The 15,571-nt window shown below is 39.8% G+C and overlaps 1 protein-coding gene across 4 annotated transcripts in view; it reads right to left on the minus strand.

The window, feature by feature from the left end:
• Window positions 1-15,571, minus strand: part of mindy2 (MINDY lysine 48 deubiquitinase 2) — a 61,228-nt gene that overhangs the window by 6,221 nt on the left and 39,436 nt on the right. For 2 of the 4 annotated variants that reach the window (XM_052040520.1, XM_052040518.1), the window contains 2 exons: window positions 3,445-3,618; window positions 725-901 (listed from right to left, as the gene is read on the minus strand). In XM_052040520.1, the coding sequence (XP_051896480.1) occupies window positions 725-901; window positions 3,445-3,618 (351 nt within the window). The remainder of the gene's footprint in view (window positions 1-724; window positions 902-3,444; window positions 3,619-15,571) is intronic. The other 2 variants (XM_052040519.1, XM_052040521.1) reach the window with 2 other exon arrangements.

Here is a 15,571-nt window from a genome sequence, read left to right on the forward strand (position 1 = left end):
AGGTACAAAGGCTGTCATGAATGGGCAAATGGGGAGAGTGAAGAACATGCAAGTTAGAACATGGGCAGCTGAGCTTGGATGATCTCAGGTCTGCAGAGAAGAGAATGATGAAGGCTGGCCTGGTGTGTATTGAAGTAGTTACATTGAGCAGTAACCAATGATTGGAAAAATGTTTCAACAGATAAAGGAACTGGGGGCAGAGTCCTGTGTCCCTTACCCACAAATGCATCCAACTAGCCCTCACTTTTTGTTCCATTTGAATTAAAGCTTTTCTCTGATAAATTCTCAAGAATAGTGTCTTTTGGATGGTGTTTTCCATCCACACACCCTTCTTATTCTCATCTTAATCATTTTTCATATTGCTCCATTTTTTTAATCCTTCACCGTTTGACCCTTACTGAGATCAACTGCTCAATTCTTTGTATATGCTCCCAAGAGCAGCAGCATCCTTCCTTAGATTAGGCAACCAGACCACACAAAAGTGGTCAATGTATTTGTTATAGAGTTGTTTTCTACTTGGTAAAATGTTACATGCAAAATGGAAAATGCTGCAACTACTCAGCATGTCAATGATCTTTCATTAGTTCTAATGTCAAATCGTAAACTTGAAATGTCAACTCTGGTTCTCTCACCACAGATGCTGCCTGTTCTGTTGAGTATTTCCAGCACTCTCCATTTTTAATTCTGGTTTTCCGCCCCTCAGTTACGGGTAAAATGTCATTACCTGGCTCTGTGCTGCAGCGGCTTGCTCCTGTTCATGATAGTACTGGGATGCTCGTCGGTCTTCTTCTTCCTGCAGTTTTTTTGCCAGCTCCAGATCACTAATTCCTTCAGGTATCTGCTCCCAGGTTAAATCCTGGCTTTGCTGTTCCTGCTGTAAGGACAAGGCCATCAGATAGTCCTGAGAGAAGAAATAATGTCCAATCAGGAAATCCCTGGATAAGGGATCAATAATTACCCTTAAAGTACAAATAAGAGTTTTGCTAATATTCAGTAGTGATAAGTCAAATAATAAACTAAATGTTTAAAAGGAGCTTCTCTAATTTTGAAGTCTTACATTTTAATCTTAATGTACCAAAAATGAAAATTTCAACAAGCTCTTATATTCCTTTCCGTCAGATGTGGGTTATATAAATGCTCTGTTTTCTTTGGTCAAAGAGCAGAATCTGGAGAACATAAGATCACAATACATTATGCAAATGGTAACACATAAAATAACCACATGGCAGTATGTGAGCTGGAATCTTTAAACTGAAGCCACTGGTGTAGAAGCCAGATCACAAAACACTGCCTTCAGGTGGAAATCGCAAAGGTCATAAACAAGATCCTATTAAATGACCTTACTAGTAAGGGTCAATAAACCACAAGGGAACAGCATTGATTAAATCATTAGACATTGTATTATAAGAGGTTAGGTTTTTGCTTGTTAAAATGGAAACTTTATTGGTATACTGATCTGAGTGGGAATGCTGGGTGATAGTAACATTGCTGGGCTTCAGGATCACCAATTGTTCAATAAACGACAGAAACGGGTCATTTGGTCCAACTGTTTGGTCCCAGCGATTTTGCCCTGGATACACCTTTTCCTACTAAACTGCATTAAACCCTTTCAGCACGTTTTTTTTCCTTTCTTGTTAATTTTATGTATTCATTTCCTCCTTAAATACATACATAATGTAGACCTCAACTGCTTAATGCAGGAGCAAATACTTAGTAATTACTCAAAGCAGCAATTAGAAATTCCCACTCCCATTACTGAAAAAAGGAGAGAACACATGGTTTATTGCTGGCACCAGATTCAGGAGAGGTTCTAAATACAAAGGTAGAAACATTCCAAAGAAGTTGAACTGCTATTTTTTCTACAAACACACATTCACAGCAATAGTTGTGTGACCAACAACTTATCAAAATGCTATTAAGTAGGCTGAAGCTGACACCATAATTCAAATGTCAGAAGAATATCTAAAGTGTCATCACCTCATTAACACATCCATTTAAAAGTTCGGGCCAGTACTATCTTTAATCATACTGTTGGAGAGTTTTAGAATACAAGGGAAACCTGGGGCATGGAGGAAGAGTCAAATAAAACAAAGTTGTAACAAATTATTCAAAGGAAAGCACCAATGAGAAGTTTTGATTTTGGAAGTTTTAACAACAATTTGCTCTTTGAAAGTGTATTTTTTAAAAACATGGCAAAAAGTTCCACACATCTTTGTGCAAGAAACAAACGCCAGATGTGATGGGATGCCAGAAATGCTTCTAAAATTATTACAGAATTTAAGTTGTGAAATGGAGAAAATGAGTAACTATAAAACACGCTTTCCATTTAAAAGCTTACAAATTATGTAAATTAAAATAAACAGAAATGCGGTTATGGTGACAATATAGCTTTTACATACTTCAATGACCTTTCAAGCTAAGAGACTTCCAAACCAAATGAAAAGCTTCACACGTGTTGTAGCACGATTACTAAATCTTCCTTGGCAGACAATTTCTACATTCCCTCTTTTCCCTTCTCTTGCCAAGTACAATGGCTCAAAAAGATATGAAGCTGACTCAACTCATTGGTGGCTCACATAATTCAAAAACGTGTACCAAATTAAAAGCTCCAATTGAAGCGAGCAAATGCCTCCAACACATGGGGCAGCAGATGAAGGCACTAAGAACAGAAAGCACTCTTCAGTGATCCCTTGCAGGACTGAGTTCAGTTGTTCCACAAGAGGCCAGTGAGCTACTGTACTCCTCTCCTTGAAACTCTTCCCTCATTCCTTTTACTAAGCTTTCTCCTTTCTTGATTCTTTTCAAACATTCTCTCAGTTTCCATCCCTTAGAGTTTACACTCCACCCCCCTTCATCAAACAGGATTCATTTCCTTGTTCATTAATATGAAGAGTCTGGAATCAAAGCACGACATGAAGGTGGCCACTGTAAAGTTTGCCACATGTAAAGTAACTCTTTAAATGCATCTGGTTGGAGCAATATGATCCATGTGAAGAATGGGTACTGATGAAATGCATCGAACACAGATTGACAAGCTACATCTGTGGAGGTTTACCCATGACAATAAAAGCAAGTGACCTAACTAATTATAACTAAATATTCTAAGTTTACAGCTGACAGGTAGATAAAAAGTAATAGGCAGCTCCAATTCTTTCCTGACCTCAGTTCTACCTAATTCAGATATTCAGGATCATACAAAGGTGAAAGCATGATCGGAATTTAAAAATGAACGTACAAAATGTTGTAACAGCCTCACCCGAATGGGTGGATAAATGACTTAACTACAGGATTGTTGAAAGATAGTCAGCCTAAAGGTTTATTGTCTCACATCAATATGGCCTGACCAGAGGAGTATTTCTAGTATTTTCTTTTGACTTCAGTCATCCAGCATCTACAGTTCTTTGCTTTTCAATCTTGGAACGAAGCCTGCACTTCATGGCATACCTGATCTATTTGATCCTGCTGTCCTTTGTACACAGTTTCTGGGTCAGATGGAGGTCTCAGATGAAAATCGGAATCACAGAAATTCCCATCTCCGTCCACATTGTGCAAACTTTCCCAGACCACTTTCTCTTCTGTAAGGAAGCCCTGGTCCGTCACCAGTAGGTAAAGTTGGCCCTAATAAATCAACAAGCAAATAATGCTTAAATATGCAAGCACAACTAGGAAAATCAAAATATGAAAGCTCCTTGGCCTGAACTTCTGCTTCTCTTTCCACAGATGCTGCCTGATCCACTGTATTTCTACCATTTTCTGTTTTAAATTTGTTCAACTTGGACTTCTTTTGATGGAGTCTTACCAGAAGCAAGCAACAAAAAAAGACCATGTGGAAGGTTCAGCGACCTCAGCTAATTAACTGCAATCATTAAGTTCATAACAATTCCTGTTCTCTGGATTGACAAAGATAACCTAATGATAAGGATATATTTAAAACAAAATCCAGGGAGTACTGGGCCATTTATAATTTAATTCTGGGGGAAAAAAAATGGAATTTTGGCCTGTGCATCATTTCCAAAGTAAATATCATTTCAAACATCCATTAAAATTGGTATTAGTTGAGATTTCAGCCATTAGCACATTCATCACAATGCTCTTTCCAAAAGCTCTTATGCAGAATTGCATCCCACAGCCCATCAACTCAGTCCTTTCCGCGGAATGGAATCCAGCCGCTGCAGCCCCGGCTCCCTCCACTCCACTCCCACCCATCCCCTCCCCCTGAAGCCCTGGCTCCCCCACCCCCCTCCTAACCACCCCTCCCCCCTGCAGCCAAATGAAACCAATTTGGATTGTAACTACCAAGGTCTTAATATCATGTCTCCAAACTCGAGAATTCAAAAGGCCATGAAAGATGTCTGGTGCAGAAAATTAAACGTTTACACTGGCACACTCGCGTGATTGGGGCTGTCTGTCCTGATCCACGTTTAATCCACGAGGTTGCACTTGTTATGTACCAACAAATTGGTATCGATTCCCTTATGACAAAACTAAATCAAGTCTATGAATGTACTGTCACCTTCTACTCAGTTTACAGTTGAAAAGTTAGCCATTTCAGTTCTCACACAACAAACCTCTCCAGGGCAAAATTAAGTCCAGACATAAAACCATAAATAAATACTAATTTCTGAAACGTACTGTATACTCTCAAATTAATGCTTTTTAAACTATTTTCCCCAGTCTCCTCTTTTTCCCTCTTCCCATGAAGGAAGAGCTGCTGTCTTTGCCTTAAAGCATTCGTGCATACAAAGCAGTTCATGTCAAAGGGTTGTTAATAAAAGACATTTCAAATGGAAAAGATAAACATGCACATTAACCCATTAATCACATTTCTCACGCAGTATTTGTGCAATTATCATAAGAAACCATTTTTGAAGAAAAATAACAACTGCATTCCTTGCTAAAAGTACAGAAATATCCATTTGACTACTCTGGGAAATAACAGATTGCATTCGGTTACAGACTAGGAAAGAACAAGTTCAGTCAGTACAACAGATGTGATTTTGGAACACCATGAAGTGTTAACTGAGTGCAGGTAACTGACTTGACAGGAAACAGGAACCCTACACACTTACACACACACACCCACGGTGCTATTAAACTTGCCATTTACCTACAAACCTAAAGACGTGACTAAAGATCCACACCCAATTCTAATCCATGCATTGCCCAGGTATTTTTCTTTCCAATTTAGGAAAGAGATTCCATTTCTCTCTCCACCCAGAGAGTATTGCTTAAAAAAAAGTGCTGTATACACTCGACAGGTCAGACAGCATCTGTGGAAGAAGAAACAAAGTTAAATGTTTCAGGTTCAAGACCCTTCATTAGAACTGGGAAAGGGCTTTGATACAAAACATTAATTCAGTTTCACCCTCCATAGGTACTGCCGAACAGGCGAAATGTTTACAGGATTTTGTTTTTATTTCAATCTTTCAGTTCTGCAGTTCACCTTGGCAGACTTGGCTCAAACGGTGTAAGGGCCATGTCATAAACAAGAGTGCCAATATTAGGAACAAAGGCAACAATTTCATTATGCGGTGTTTTCAGGATGCACCAAAGTCATCAACAGCCAGTTCTAAAATTCTGATACTGGCCCAGCACTTGGTCCTCGCAGCTCCAAACCACCAAGGTCCTGGTCCAGCAGCCATCCCACCAGCAGAGAAGCTGTAGTTGTAAACCAGATCTGTCCACATCACATCCAGGGACCCCGGCCCAGGCCCTGCCCTGACGGCTTTGACAACTTGAGCCGTCGAAAATTTAAAACTACTTTAAAATATATTAAATCCCTATTAAGTAAAACAGTGGAAATATATAGTGGAAATAAAGAAAACTAAATAGTAAACAGCATCCTAGTGAAAGTCAGCAGTTCCATTCAAATGGAGGGGGCTGCCCTTGATGTGCGAGCCATGGCTGGGGTAAAGCCAAGGGCCCAGATGGGACAAAGTTGCATAAGCTTCTGATGATAGATCATCCACACAACATATTAACAGCTTCTCCCTCCACTGGTACCACCTGACCTGCTGAGCACTTCCAACATTTTCTGTTCTTATTTCAGGTTCCCAACATCTGGAGTATTTTGCTTTTTCCTGAAATTAAATAGTCAACCTGGGGCAGAGTGAGATCAGATGTGCCCAGATCTGACATCCATGTCCTGTACTTCTCTGCTGCAGTGCGCAGGTACTAACGTTTGGAACACACTGCAGGTTGCCAGCAGTTCTCCATGGGACTGCCAGCTGGATGTCACTAATGTCCAGCCAGTTATATGAGCAAAGGTGGCAACCAATTATCACACAACGTAGCGTTATGAATGCAAATTAACTGGGCAGATAATCTATTTTGTCATTGATGCAGGAGGGAGGAAATATACTTGCCAGTACTCAAATTAATAGCTTACGGTGTCTTTGAACAATGCCATAAACAGATGGCAATGGCAGGTTTCATCATTTATTGGCCATCATAAATTATGTATTATATTCACCCTCTCCACCCCACTCTCAGGCACCCTGCTCAAATGAGATGTAGACTTCATTTTCTTCTCGTTCAACACTAGTTGTAGTTTTTGCTAAATCAGGGAGAATTATTACCAATAACCAGCACCTTAAGGTGATGACAGTTGACTCAATTTTTATCCGTTTCAATAATAAAAAAAATGAATTTCAAAAATGTGATGCAAGCTTGACACTTACATGGAATGGAAAAGCAATCTGTCCATCTAAAATTTAATTTATACTTTAGTATGTAACACTAAACTTCTATCACAATAAATTGTGAAATATTGGTGACGTAATCCATCTGAATATTCAACTAAAACAATAATGACTAGTGCTTTGGAAGCTTAACTACCATATTGCTAGGAACCTGGATGAGAGATTTCTATTGAACCCCGAACATAATTTACGTCTACACCCTTTCTTCCTGCTTTGGATATTCCAAAAGGAGATGGCCGAAGACAGTATTTTCCCCCACTACCATCTGTACATGCTTACTGGCTAACCCAAGAGTATTACAGCATTTATAAAGTGAGCGACCTTGTATTTCAAATCAAGCTATATGATGTGAACCTGAAGGAACAGAAGAAAAGATGAAAATGTATTTCAGACTGAGTATTAAAATGGTTCACACAAGTGGTTGAGCGATCTACATTGAAACAATAATTGCAAAACAAATACAGTCCTCTAGATGGAGATGCAGAATTAAAATTTTTAAGTCTTCAGTCAAATTTCTATTATAGAGTTAGAGTTGCACAGCTCAAACAGGCCTATCACATCTATGCTAACCTAATCCCTTCTCTGTCTTATCTATTGAAGTGCCTGTGTAAATGTCTCTTAAACAGTGATTGTATCCGATTCCAGCACCTCCTCTGGCAGTGTGTCCTAGATATCAACCACTCACTGCAAAAATAAAGTTCCCCTCAAATCCCTGTTAAATACTTCATTCTTTTGCAAGTTCTGGGGGCACTAATTTTAGAACCTATTATCTAGTCTGATTTTGACACTACCTGTACAATTGCTGATTTTGTCCATCGGAAGAGCTGATATGAACAAAAGAACCATTGCTATTTAAACACCAAGAATTATGTCAATTGCACAGAAAACATGCTGCGCTGTGATTTCAAGCATGCTCATCAAGTGAACGGCAGAAAATGTTCCAGTTAAGAATGATTAATTAGTTCAAGTATAAATGAAACAAAAATAGAACCAGACTAGAATTGTAGTTTGTAGCTATGAAAAGAAAACAAAATTATGGTAAATAGGAATACAGCTAATATTTAAAATACAGATCAAATCTGGGAAAATTGTAAAGAATATCAAAACCACAGTAAAAATAAGACATTTCAAACAACTCATGGAACTGTTGTAACAAAGTTGAATCCAACAAATTTTAAAACTCTTTAGAAAATTGCTTCAGTGCTATACAGATAAAACTACACAACCATAATTTTAATTTAAAGCAAAGTGGTAAGTTTCATAACTGAGACTTTAAGAACGGAACTAAATACAACATGAAAACAGAAAATGCTGGAAATACTCAACAGGTCAATCAGCATCAGCAGAGAAGAAAGCAGAGTTAATGCTTCAGGTTGATGACCATTCATCAGAACCGGAAAAAGTTGTAAAATATTCCAAATTTGAAATTGCAGGTCAAGGAGGGTTTGGGCAGAGGAAAAGGAGATAAATTCTGTGAGAAGGTGGAGAGCAACCTTTAGTCTACAGAGGATGATCCACAATAGTGGAGGCTGGTGGGGTGGAGGGTGAAAATCAGGTGAACCCTGTCAGTGTTCTGGCTGGAAAGAGGGGCCCAGGGCAGAAACGTGGGGAATGGGTCAGATATGGTTGAGGAAAAAGGAAGACGTATCAGCGACATTGGTGTGGAAGATAATATTAACAGAACAGATGTGACATAGCTGGAGAAACTGGGAAAATAGAATGAACTCCTTACAGGAAGCAGGGCAGCAATGGGAGACCAACGCAACTGTGCAACTCCGACTCTATAATAGAAATTTGACTGAAGACTTCAAAATTTTAATTCTGCATCTCCATCTAGAGGACTGTATTTGTTTTGCAATTACTTATTGTTTCGATGTAGATCGCTCAACCACTGGTACTGCATATTGGTTGCTCACGTATCCTATGAACTGTGGGTAGAGGAGTTAAAAAGAAAATGGAAACAGTTTGAGACAGAACAGGCAAAAGTGAGAGCAGGCTGGAAACTGGATAAGGTGATGAAACTTTGCAGTTCGGCACGAGAGCAAGCAGCGGCACCAATACAGTCAAAACATGATGTGGTTTCCAGGCCAGTGTTACCCCTTGGGATGATCTCACACATTACAGTCTCTGCTACTGAAGCAAGCTGATGTATCAATTTCTTCACATCTTTTAACATGATGTTACTAGTAGATTCTGATATTTATACAAATATGACAACAGATTGATAATAAATTTTAAATGTAATGACATTTGTCAACATATGCACATCTTTAGTTTACTGAGCATTAAAATGGGTTCTCTCACATTTTCTGAAGTGATAGTTATACTAATCTTCATATTACATATTATTTTGGGGGTTTACAATTTACAATTTATTTTACTAATTAAGTACTATTGTATGCTGCCTATGGGCAGTTGAATCTCAGAAGGGTGTTCCACAGTCCTTCCTGATTCATGGTGTCAAAGGGGTTGGTAAGGTTGAACCCCCTGCGTTTTCCTTACAGTTGTGTGGTGAAGATCCTGCCCACTTGCCTGCGGATGGACAAAACCCACGGTGATTCAGGGAACAGCTCTCCAGCCACTGGGAGGAGATAGCTGCGGAGAACTCGGGGGGGGGGGGGGGGGTGGTGCAGGGGCTTCCACAACTGCCACCTTTTGGTGAAGGCAGACATCAATGACGAAATCAACCTCCACCAATGTCTTTGGTCAATTGAGGGAAAGGTATCTGAAGCTGAATTCCTCAGACCTGGCACACAACTCATGATCTATTGGGAGCAGAGATGCCCATCCTCCTGTACATTCTGAGACAAACTACCTGGAGCTGGCATCTCAAGAGAATGCCATCTTCATAACTTGCTCTAAAGTCACTGGAAGATCAAGCCAATTAATGTCAGTGTCCTCTCCCAGGCTAACATCCCCAATACTCTGGCCCTTGTTACACTCAGCTAGGTTGGGCACACTATATTACTTGTATACCTCACACCAGGCTGCTAAAACAGACACTACTCCCAGCTCTCTTGGGAAGAGATTGCCAGGTGGACAGAGAAGGATTTAAAGATATGCTCAAAATCCCCCTGAAAAAATGTGGTCATGGACTCTGGCCCATGACCACTAAGTGGCCAAGTGGAGATGAACCACCTCACAAGTTATTGACTTGTGGCATCAGCTACCTTCTACCCCTTCTGAAAGAGTCCAGTCCCATCATTAACTGGCCCAAAACCCACAAAATTGAAGTGGAAGTCATCCTCTCATAAAAAGGTACAAAGAAGCTGATACTTCAGTTTGCTTAAACAGTAGAAACTGATCTGCAGAACACTGTTCGTGCCATCTTCTTCCTTTGCCTGCTGTCTTTCTTCACATGCCTTTATTATAATTGTCATAGCTTTTCATGTGCAAGCTTCAACTTTGGATGTTAGTGAGTTATTCAGTCACAGGAGATCACTCAAGACAAAACAATGGATCAGGTTCTGCTCTGCATCTGCTCAAGCTCACTGCACCAGAGATCCATGGATTATGGTCAGAATGCCAAAATTGGTTTATTTTCTCTTCTCTAAGGTGGGTCACTGAGGCCAATTGTCATTGTTATCCTGGCTATTGTTGGTGATTCAGCTTCAACTGGTGTTGTGACTTGTCATCTCCTTGTTATGATTCAGCTACCAATGCCTGAACCAGCCATGTCACTCTTATGCCAAATCTTTATAAAAGACCGATTTGGTGCTCACCAGACTGTTGCTAAATCTTGGCACCGTGTTTTAAGAATAAAGTCCAAGTATTTCAACATTTTATTCAAATTACTGCAGTGATCAAGAATTTCAGATACATTGTTAATGAGAAAAACTGGGATTGCTTTCCTTAAAACAGAAAAATGTTATGGAGACACTTGTTGGAACTGTTCAAAACTCAAAGGGATTTACATTTCAAAAGGGAACAGGAATAATTTACAGAATGACGGTCAAAGAACAAGGGATAGAAATGAATTGCATAGTGTTTTCTAAGAGCCATCACTGGCACTACAGGTGGAATAGCATGGTTAGCACTATATTTCCATGAGATTTATCAAGTAGACAAACTTAAGGTGTATTTAAGACACTGCTTATAATGGTTCTTCATCAAAATAATATTGTTGACTGTGGAGAAAAAAGTTTCCAAAGACACTGTGGAACAGAAATTTAAAAATTTTTATAATTTGTTACAAATGCCATTTGCTGCAAGAATCTCTAATCCTATAATTAAAATATGTACAAAATACAGAGCTTATCCTTCTGGGAAAAAAATGGATATACTCCAATAAAAGATTTATGATTTTGCTCCTTTATCTCATATTTTGCAGTCACTTTCCCCACACAAAAACCACATTCTAAAAAGATTAAAAGGATCAAAAAGTTCTTGCAATTCCCATCAATAACCATTTCTATCCCCACCCTGGTTTTGCTTAATTAACCTTTCCACACCCTTGCTTCCTTCCTTTTAGAGAGTACAGTTGTTTTTTTGTCCTTAACGTTCCTTAGCCAAAGAGATGCCTACTCTAAACAAATACAGTATGAACTCAGGAACACATCCTTGACCTTTTTCCAAAACCAAAGATGCCAACCGAGTCAGGCAGACTGCCTGGATGGAGATGTAATATGATAGAGCTGATGTTAGCTGCTTAGACCTCTGGATAGTTATCCTGTCATATTTTGAAACACGTGTCACGTCAACAAGGCAAGACAAGACTTCCAAGTCAGTAACATGCAAGTTAGTAATTCTGCATCAGAAAATGTATAAAACTGCAATTACTTGATTTCAAATCTTATCTTGAGTGGGAAAACTCTAAATGTAGCTGCCATTTCCAAAAGAATTAAAAGAGTTGAATCTTCTCTCAATACCTTAAGCAAATTTATTCTTTTTAAAAACTGGCTTTAGACACCAAATTAAACAGTGTTTAAAAAAAGCACAGCTGCAGGCTGTGCACCACAATATTTTCTGTGAGTGTACTTGCTCTTTGCCAGTGGGTCCACACAGAAAACGCAGACCATCTCTTGCTTTGTGCAGCTCACATTCAGCTTCCATTCCTGTGCTGAAATGCAGAACTGGGCGGAGTCAGCTGGTGGTCCACTGCTGGAGTCAGCAGTGGATCCAGGGACATGTGCTGACATGCTGAGGTGAGACCTTGGATCACTTCGGAGCTATCCCCTCAGTTGTATGCCAGCCATGATTGCTAAGTACAAGCCAACTTGTGAAGAGAATTATCAACCCTGTGAAAGGCAGCAAGTGATTCATTGGTTGACTTATTTTGAATTAAGTATCATTAAGAAGATTTAATTTAAACTTACATTAATTTTTCATAGCTTTGTTTTAACTGTTAGCCCTTTTGAACAATATTTAACAGCAAGAGCTTCTGAAGATCAGTGTTCTGGGAACAGGTCTCTAGATACAACAGAGGCCTGCTCAGAGTACAGAATCAGCTCTCCCTCACAAGATGCCTCTCCAGTATTGAGGGAGGGTTAACGTGGCTAATCTTTGTATTTTTGTTTAGAAATAGCATATTGAATGAGGTCACGAAGCTTACTGAAACAGGGCTAAGAGCTTCAATTTCTCAATGAATTCAAGTTATGGAAGATAGAGGTTGGAGGAAAATCACCAAAGTCACCATGTTAATCAGAGATTGAATAGAAGTCATCGACCCAAATTGCAATATAGGTCAGTATTAGCAGAAGGGGAGGAAAGTAAATTAATTCACTATTAAGTAGATTACTCCACACCAAGCTCACTTCATAGTGTGGCACTGTTGTACATAAAGTTATAACGTGTTTAGATATGCAGGAGAACTTGTTCTGGGCATGAAAGGTTCCACACACAGAGACTTCACTGTTGCAGAGTGGACTCTGCTGTAACAGGAACAGCATCAAAATTGATTCCATTTTTACTGTGTCACAGGCACTCTATGTCATGTTTACCCTGTGCCAGACACACTGAATTGCAGGCTCATTTCTAACTGAATCTCTTTCTTGACCTTTGTTGTGCTTCAATTAAAGAAAGCAATTTCCCTGGGCATTTGTTTCCAAAATTCCAAAAGAATACAATTATTGATTGATACTTCTACAAGAATTTTTCAATTCTTAAACATTTTCTGATTTCCCTTTATTCACTCCTCCTCCAGATTCACAGATATGCAATTCTGCTTTTCCATTATCAATTACAATACCAAAACAAAATACCAATCCTCTGCTTTATGATGTCTCCTTGCAAAAAAAAAAGAAAAATATATAAAAAACAAAATGAGATGCAAGAACAGTCCACTTGAAGTCACCTCATATTTATAAGGGGCCGGTTGTAGCACAGCATCAGTAGACGAGCACGTAAATATGTAGATTCAAGCAAGGAATGATACAACAAACAAGGGCAATTTAATCTGGTTATAAATGTGAGAATTGTTAAAATAAAAACTTATTTTCTATCCTTTACACTCATCAACTTTTGCTCAATAACTCTGAAATAAATTTAAACATTGGCTCAATATCTTCCATTCAAGCTTCAAAAAGAAAAGCTTTAGAAAATCCATGGGGACATTGCTTTGTGGATCCAGAACTGGCTGGCCCACAGAAGGCAAAGAGTAGTTGTTGATGGGTCATATTCTGCATGGAGGTTGGTGACCAGTGGTGTGCCTCAGGGATCTGTACTGGGATCCTTACTCTTTGTGATTTTTATAAACGACCTGGATGAGGAAGTGGAGGGATGGGTTAGTAAGTTTGCAGATGACACGAAGGTTGGAGGTGTTGTGGATAGTGTGGAGGGCTGTCAGCAGTTCCAGCGGGACATAGATAGGATGCAAAACTGGGCTGAAAAGTGGCAGATGCAGTTCAACCCAGATAAGTGTGAAGTGGTTCAATTTTGGTAGATCAAATATGATGGCAGAATATAGTATTAATTGTAAGACTCTTAGCAGTGTGGAGGATCAGAGGGATCTTGGGGTCCGAGTCCATAACACGCTCAAAGCAGCTGCACAGGTTGACTCTGTGGCTAAGGCGGCATATGGTCATAGAGTCATAGAGCAATACAGCACGGATACAGGCCCTTCGGCCCAACCAGTCCATGCCAACCACAGTACCCACCCAGTTAGTCCCAATTTCCAGCTTTCAGCCCATATCCAAGCTCCGCCCCTCCATGTACCTATCCAAGTGCTTCTTAAATGACGCTGTTGTACCTGCCTCACCCACTCCCTCTGGCAGCTCGTTCCATACACTCACCACCCTCTTGTGTGAATAAGTTGCTTCTCAGGTCCCTTATGAATCTTTCCCCTCTCATCCTAAATCTATGCCCCCTAGTTTTGGACTCCCCTAACCGAGGGAAAAAACTTACCTATCCCCCTCATGATTTTTATACACCTCTATAAGATCACCCCTCATTCTCCTACGCTCCAAGAAATAAAGACCTAGTCTAGCCAACCTCTCCTTATAACTCAGGCCCTGGCAACATCCTCGTAAATCTTCTCTGAACTCCCTCCAGTCTAACCACATCATTCCTATAATAGGGTGACCAAAACTGTACCCAGTACACCAAGTGCAGCCACACTAATGACTTACACAACCGCAACATAATCTCTCAACTCCTATACTCAATGCCCTGGCTGATGAAGGCCAGCGTGCCAAATGCCTTTTTCACCACCCTGTCTCGTATCATCCTTCATCAATTGTGGAATTGAATTTAGGAGCCGAGAGGTATTGTTGCAGCTATATATGACCCTGGTCAGACTGCACAGAGTACTGTGCTCAGTTCTGGTCACCTCACTACAGGAAGGATGTGGAAGCCATAGAAAGGGTGCAGAAGAGATTTACAAGGATGTTGCCTGGATTAGGGAGCATGCCTTATGAAAACAGGTTGAGTGAACCCTGCTTTTTCTCCTTGGAGCGACGGGGGAATGAGGGGTGACCTGACAGAGGTGTATAAGACGGTGAGAGGCATTGATCGTGTGGATAGTCAGAGGCTTTTCCCCCAGGGCTGAAATGGTTGCCACAAGAGGACACAGGTTTAAGGTGCTGGGGAGTAGGTACAGAGGAGATGTCAGGGGTAAGTTTTTTTTTAACTCAGAGTGGTGAATGCGTGGAATGGGCTGCCGGCAATGGTGGTGGAGGTGGATACGATAGGGTCTTTTAAGAGACTTTTGGATAGGTAGATGGAGCTGAGAAAAAGAGAGGGCTATGGGTAAGCCTATTAATTTCTAAGGTGGGGACATGTTCGGTACAGCTTTGTGGGCCGAAGGGCCTGTACTGTGCTGTAGGTTTTTTATGTTTCTAAAATCAGAACCAGTATTGTAAGCTGCAATACGTCCTGTTGTGGCTGCTTTGATGATTGATATATGCACAAACAAAACAGCACAGAATATTTCTAATGTTTGAAAAGACTTTCTTTTAAGTGTCCTGAAGATGCCCGAACCTCATTCATCTGATATCAAGGTACTTGGTTGATCCCCTCAGATTGCGCTAAGCTTATTCAACTTTTCTATTTGTTTTTAATTCCTTCCATCCACATCTTGTCCTATTAAAAGAACATTCCAAACGACTGTATTCCAAGCTAAAAATTCAAGATACTTGCTCCAAAGGATGGAATTCAACCAGAGAATCATTCATAACTATAGAAGAAACAATGAAACAGCTGAAAACTACATACATCCAAAGGATTGCAATGGAGGCAAATTTGAAATTCAGCTTTATTCGTACCTTTATTTCTGAAATCAAACTGAAGAGTATGCACTTATACTTTCCCATTCTCAGTCACATGGGAACATGAAGACCAGAAGAGTTTAGTCATTTATGTATGAAGAATAAAGGGTGTAAATTTGATGAATAAGTATGAAATCAGATGAATTTATTTTCAGAATTGTTGAGCAG

This window comes from Pristis pectinata, chromosome 28, assembly GCF_009764475.1.
Source record: "Pristis pectinata isolate sPriPec2 chromosome 28, sPriPec2.1.pri, whole genome shotgun sequence".
Lineage (NCBI taxonomy): Eukaryota > Metazoa > Chordata > Chondrichthyes > Rhinopristiformes > Pristidae > Pristis > Pristis pectinata.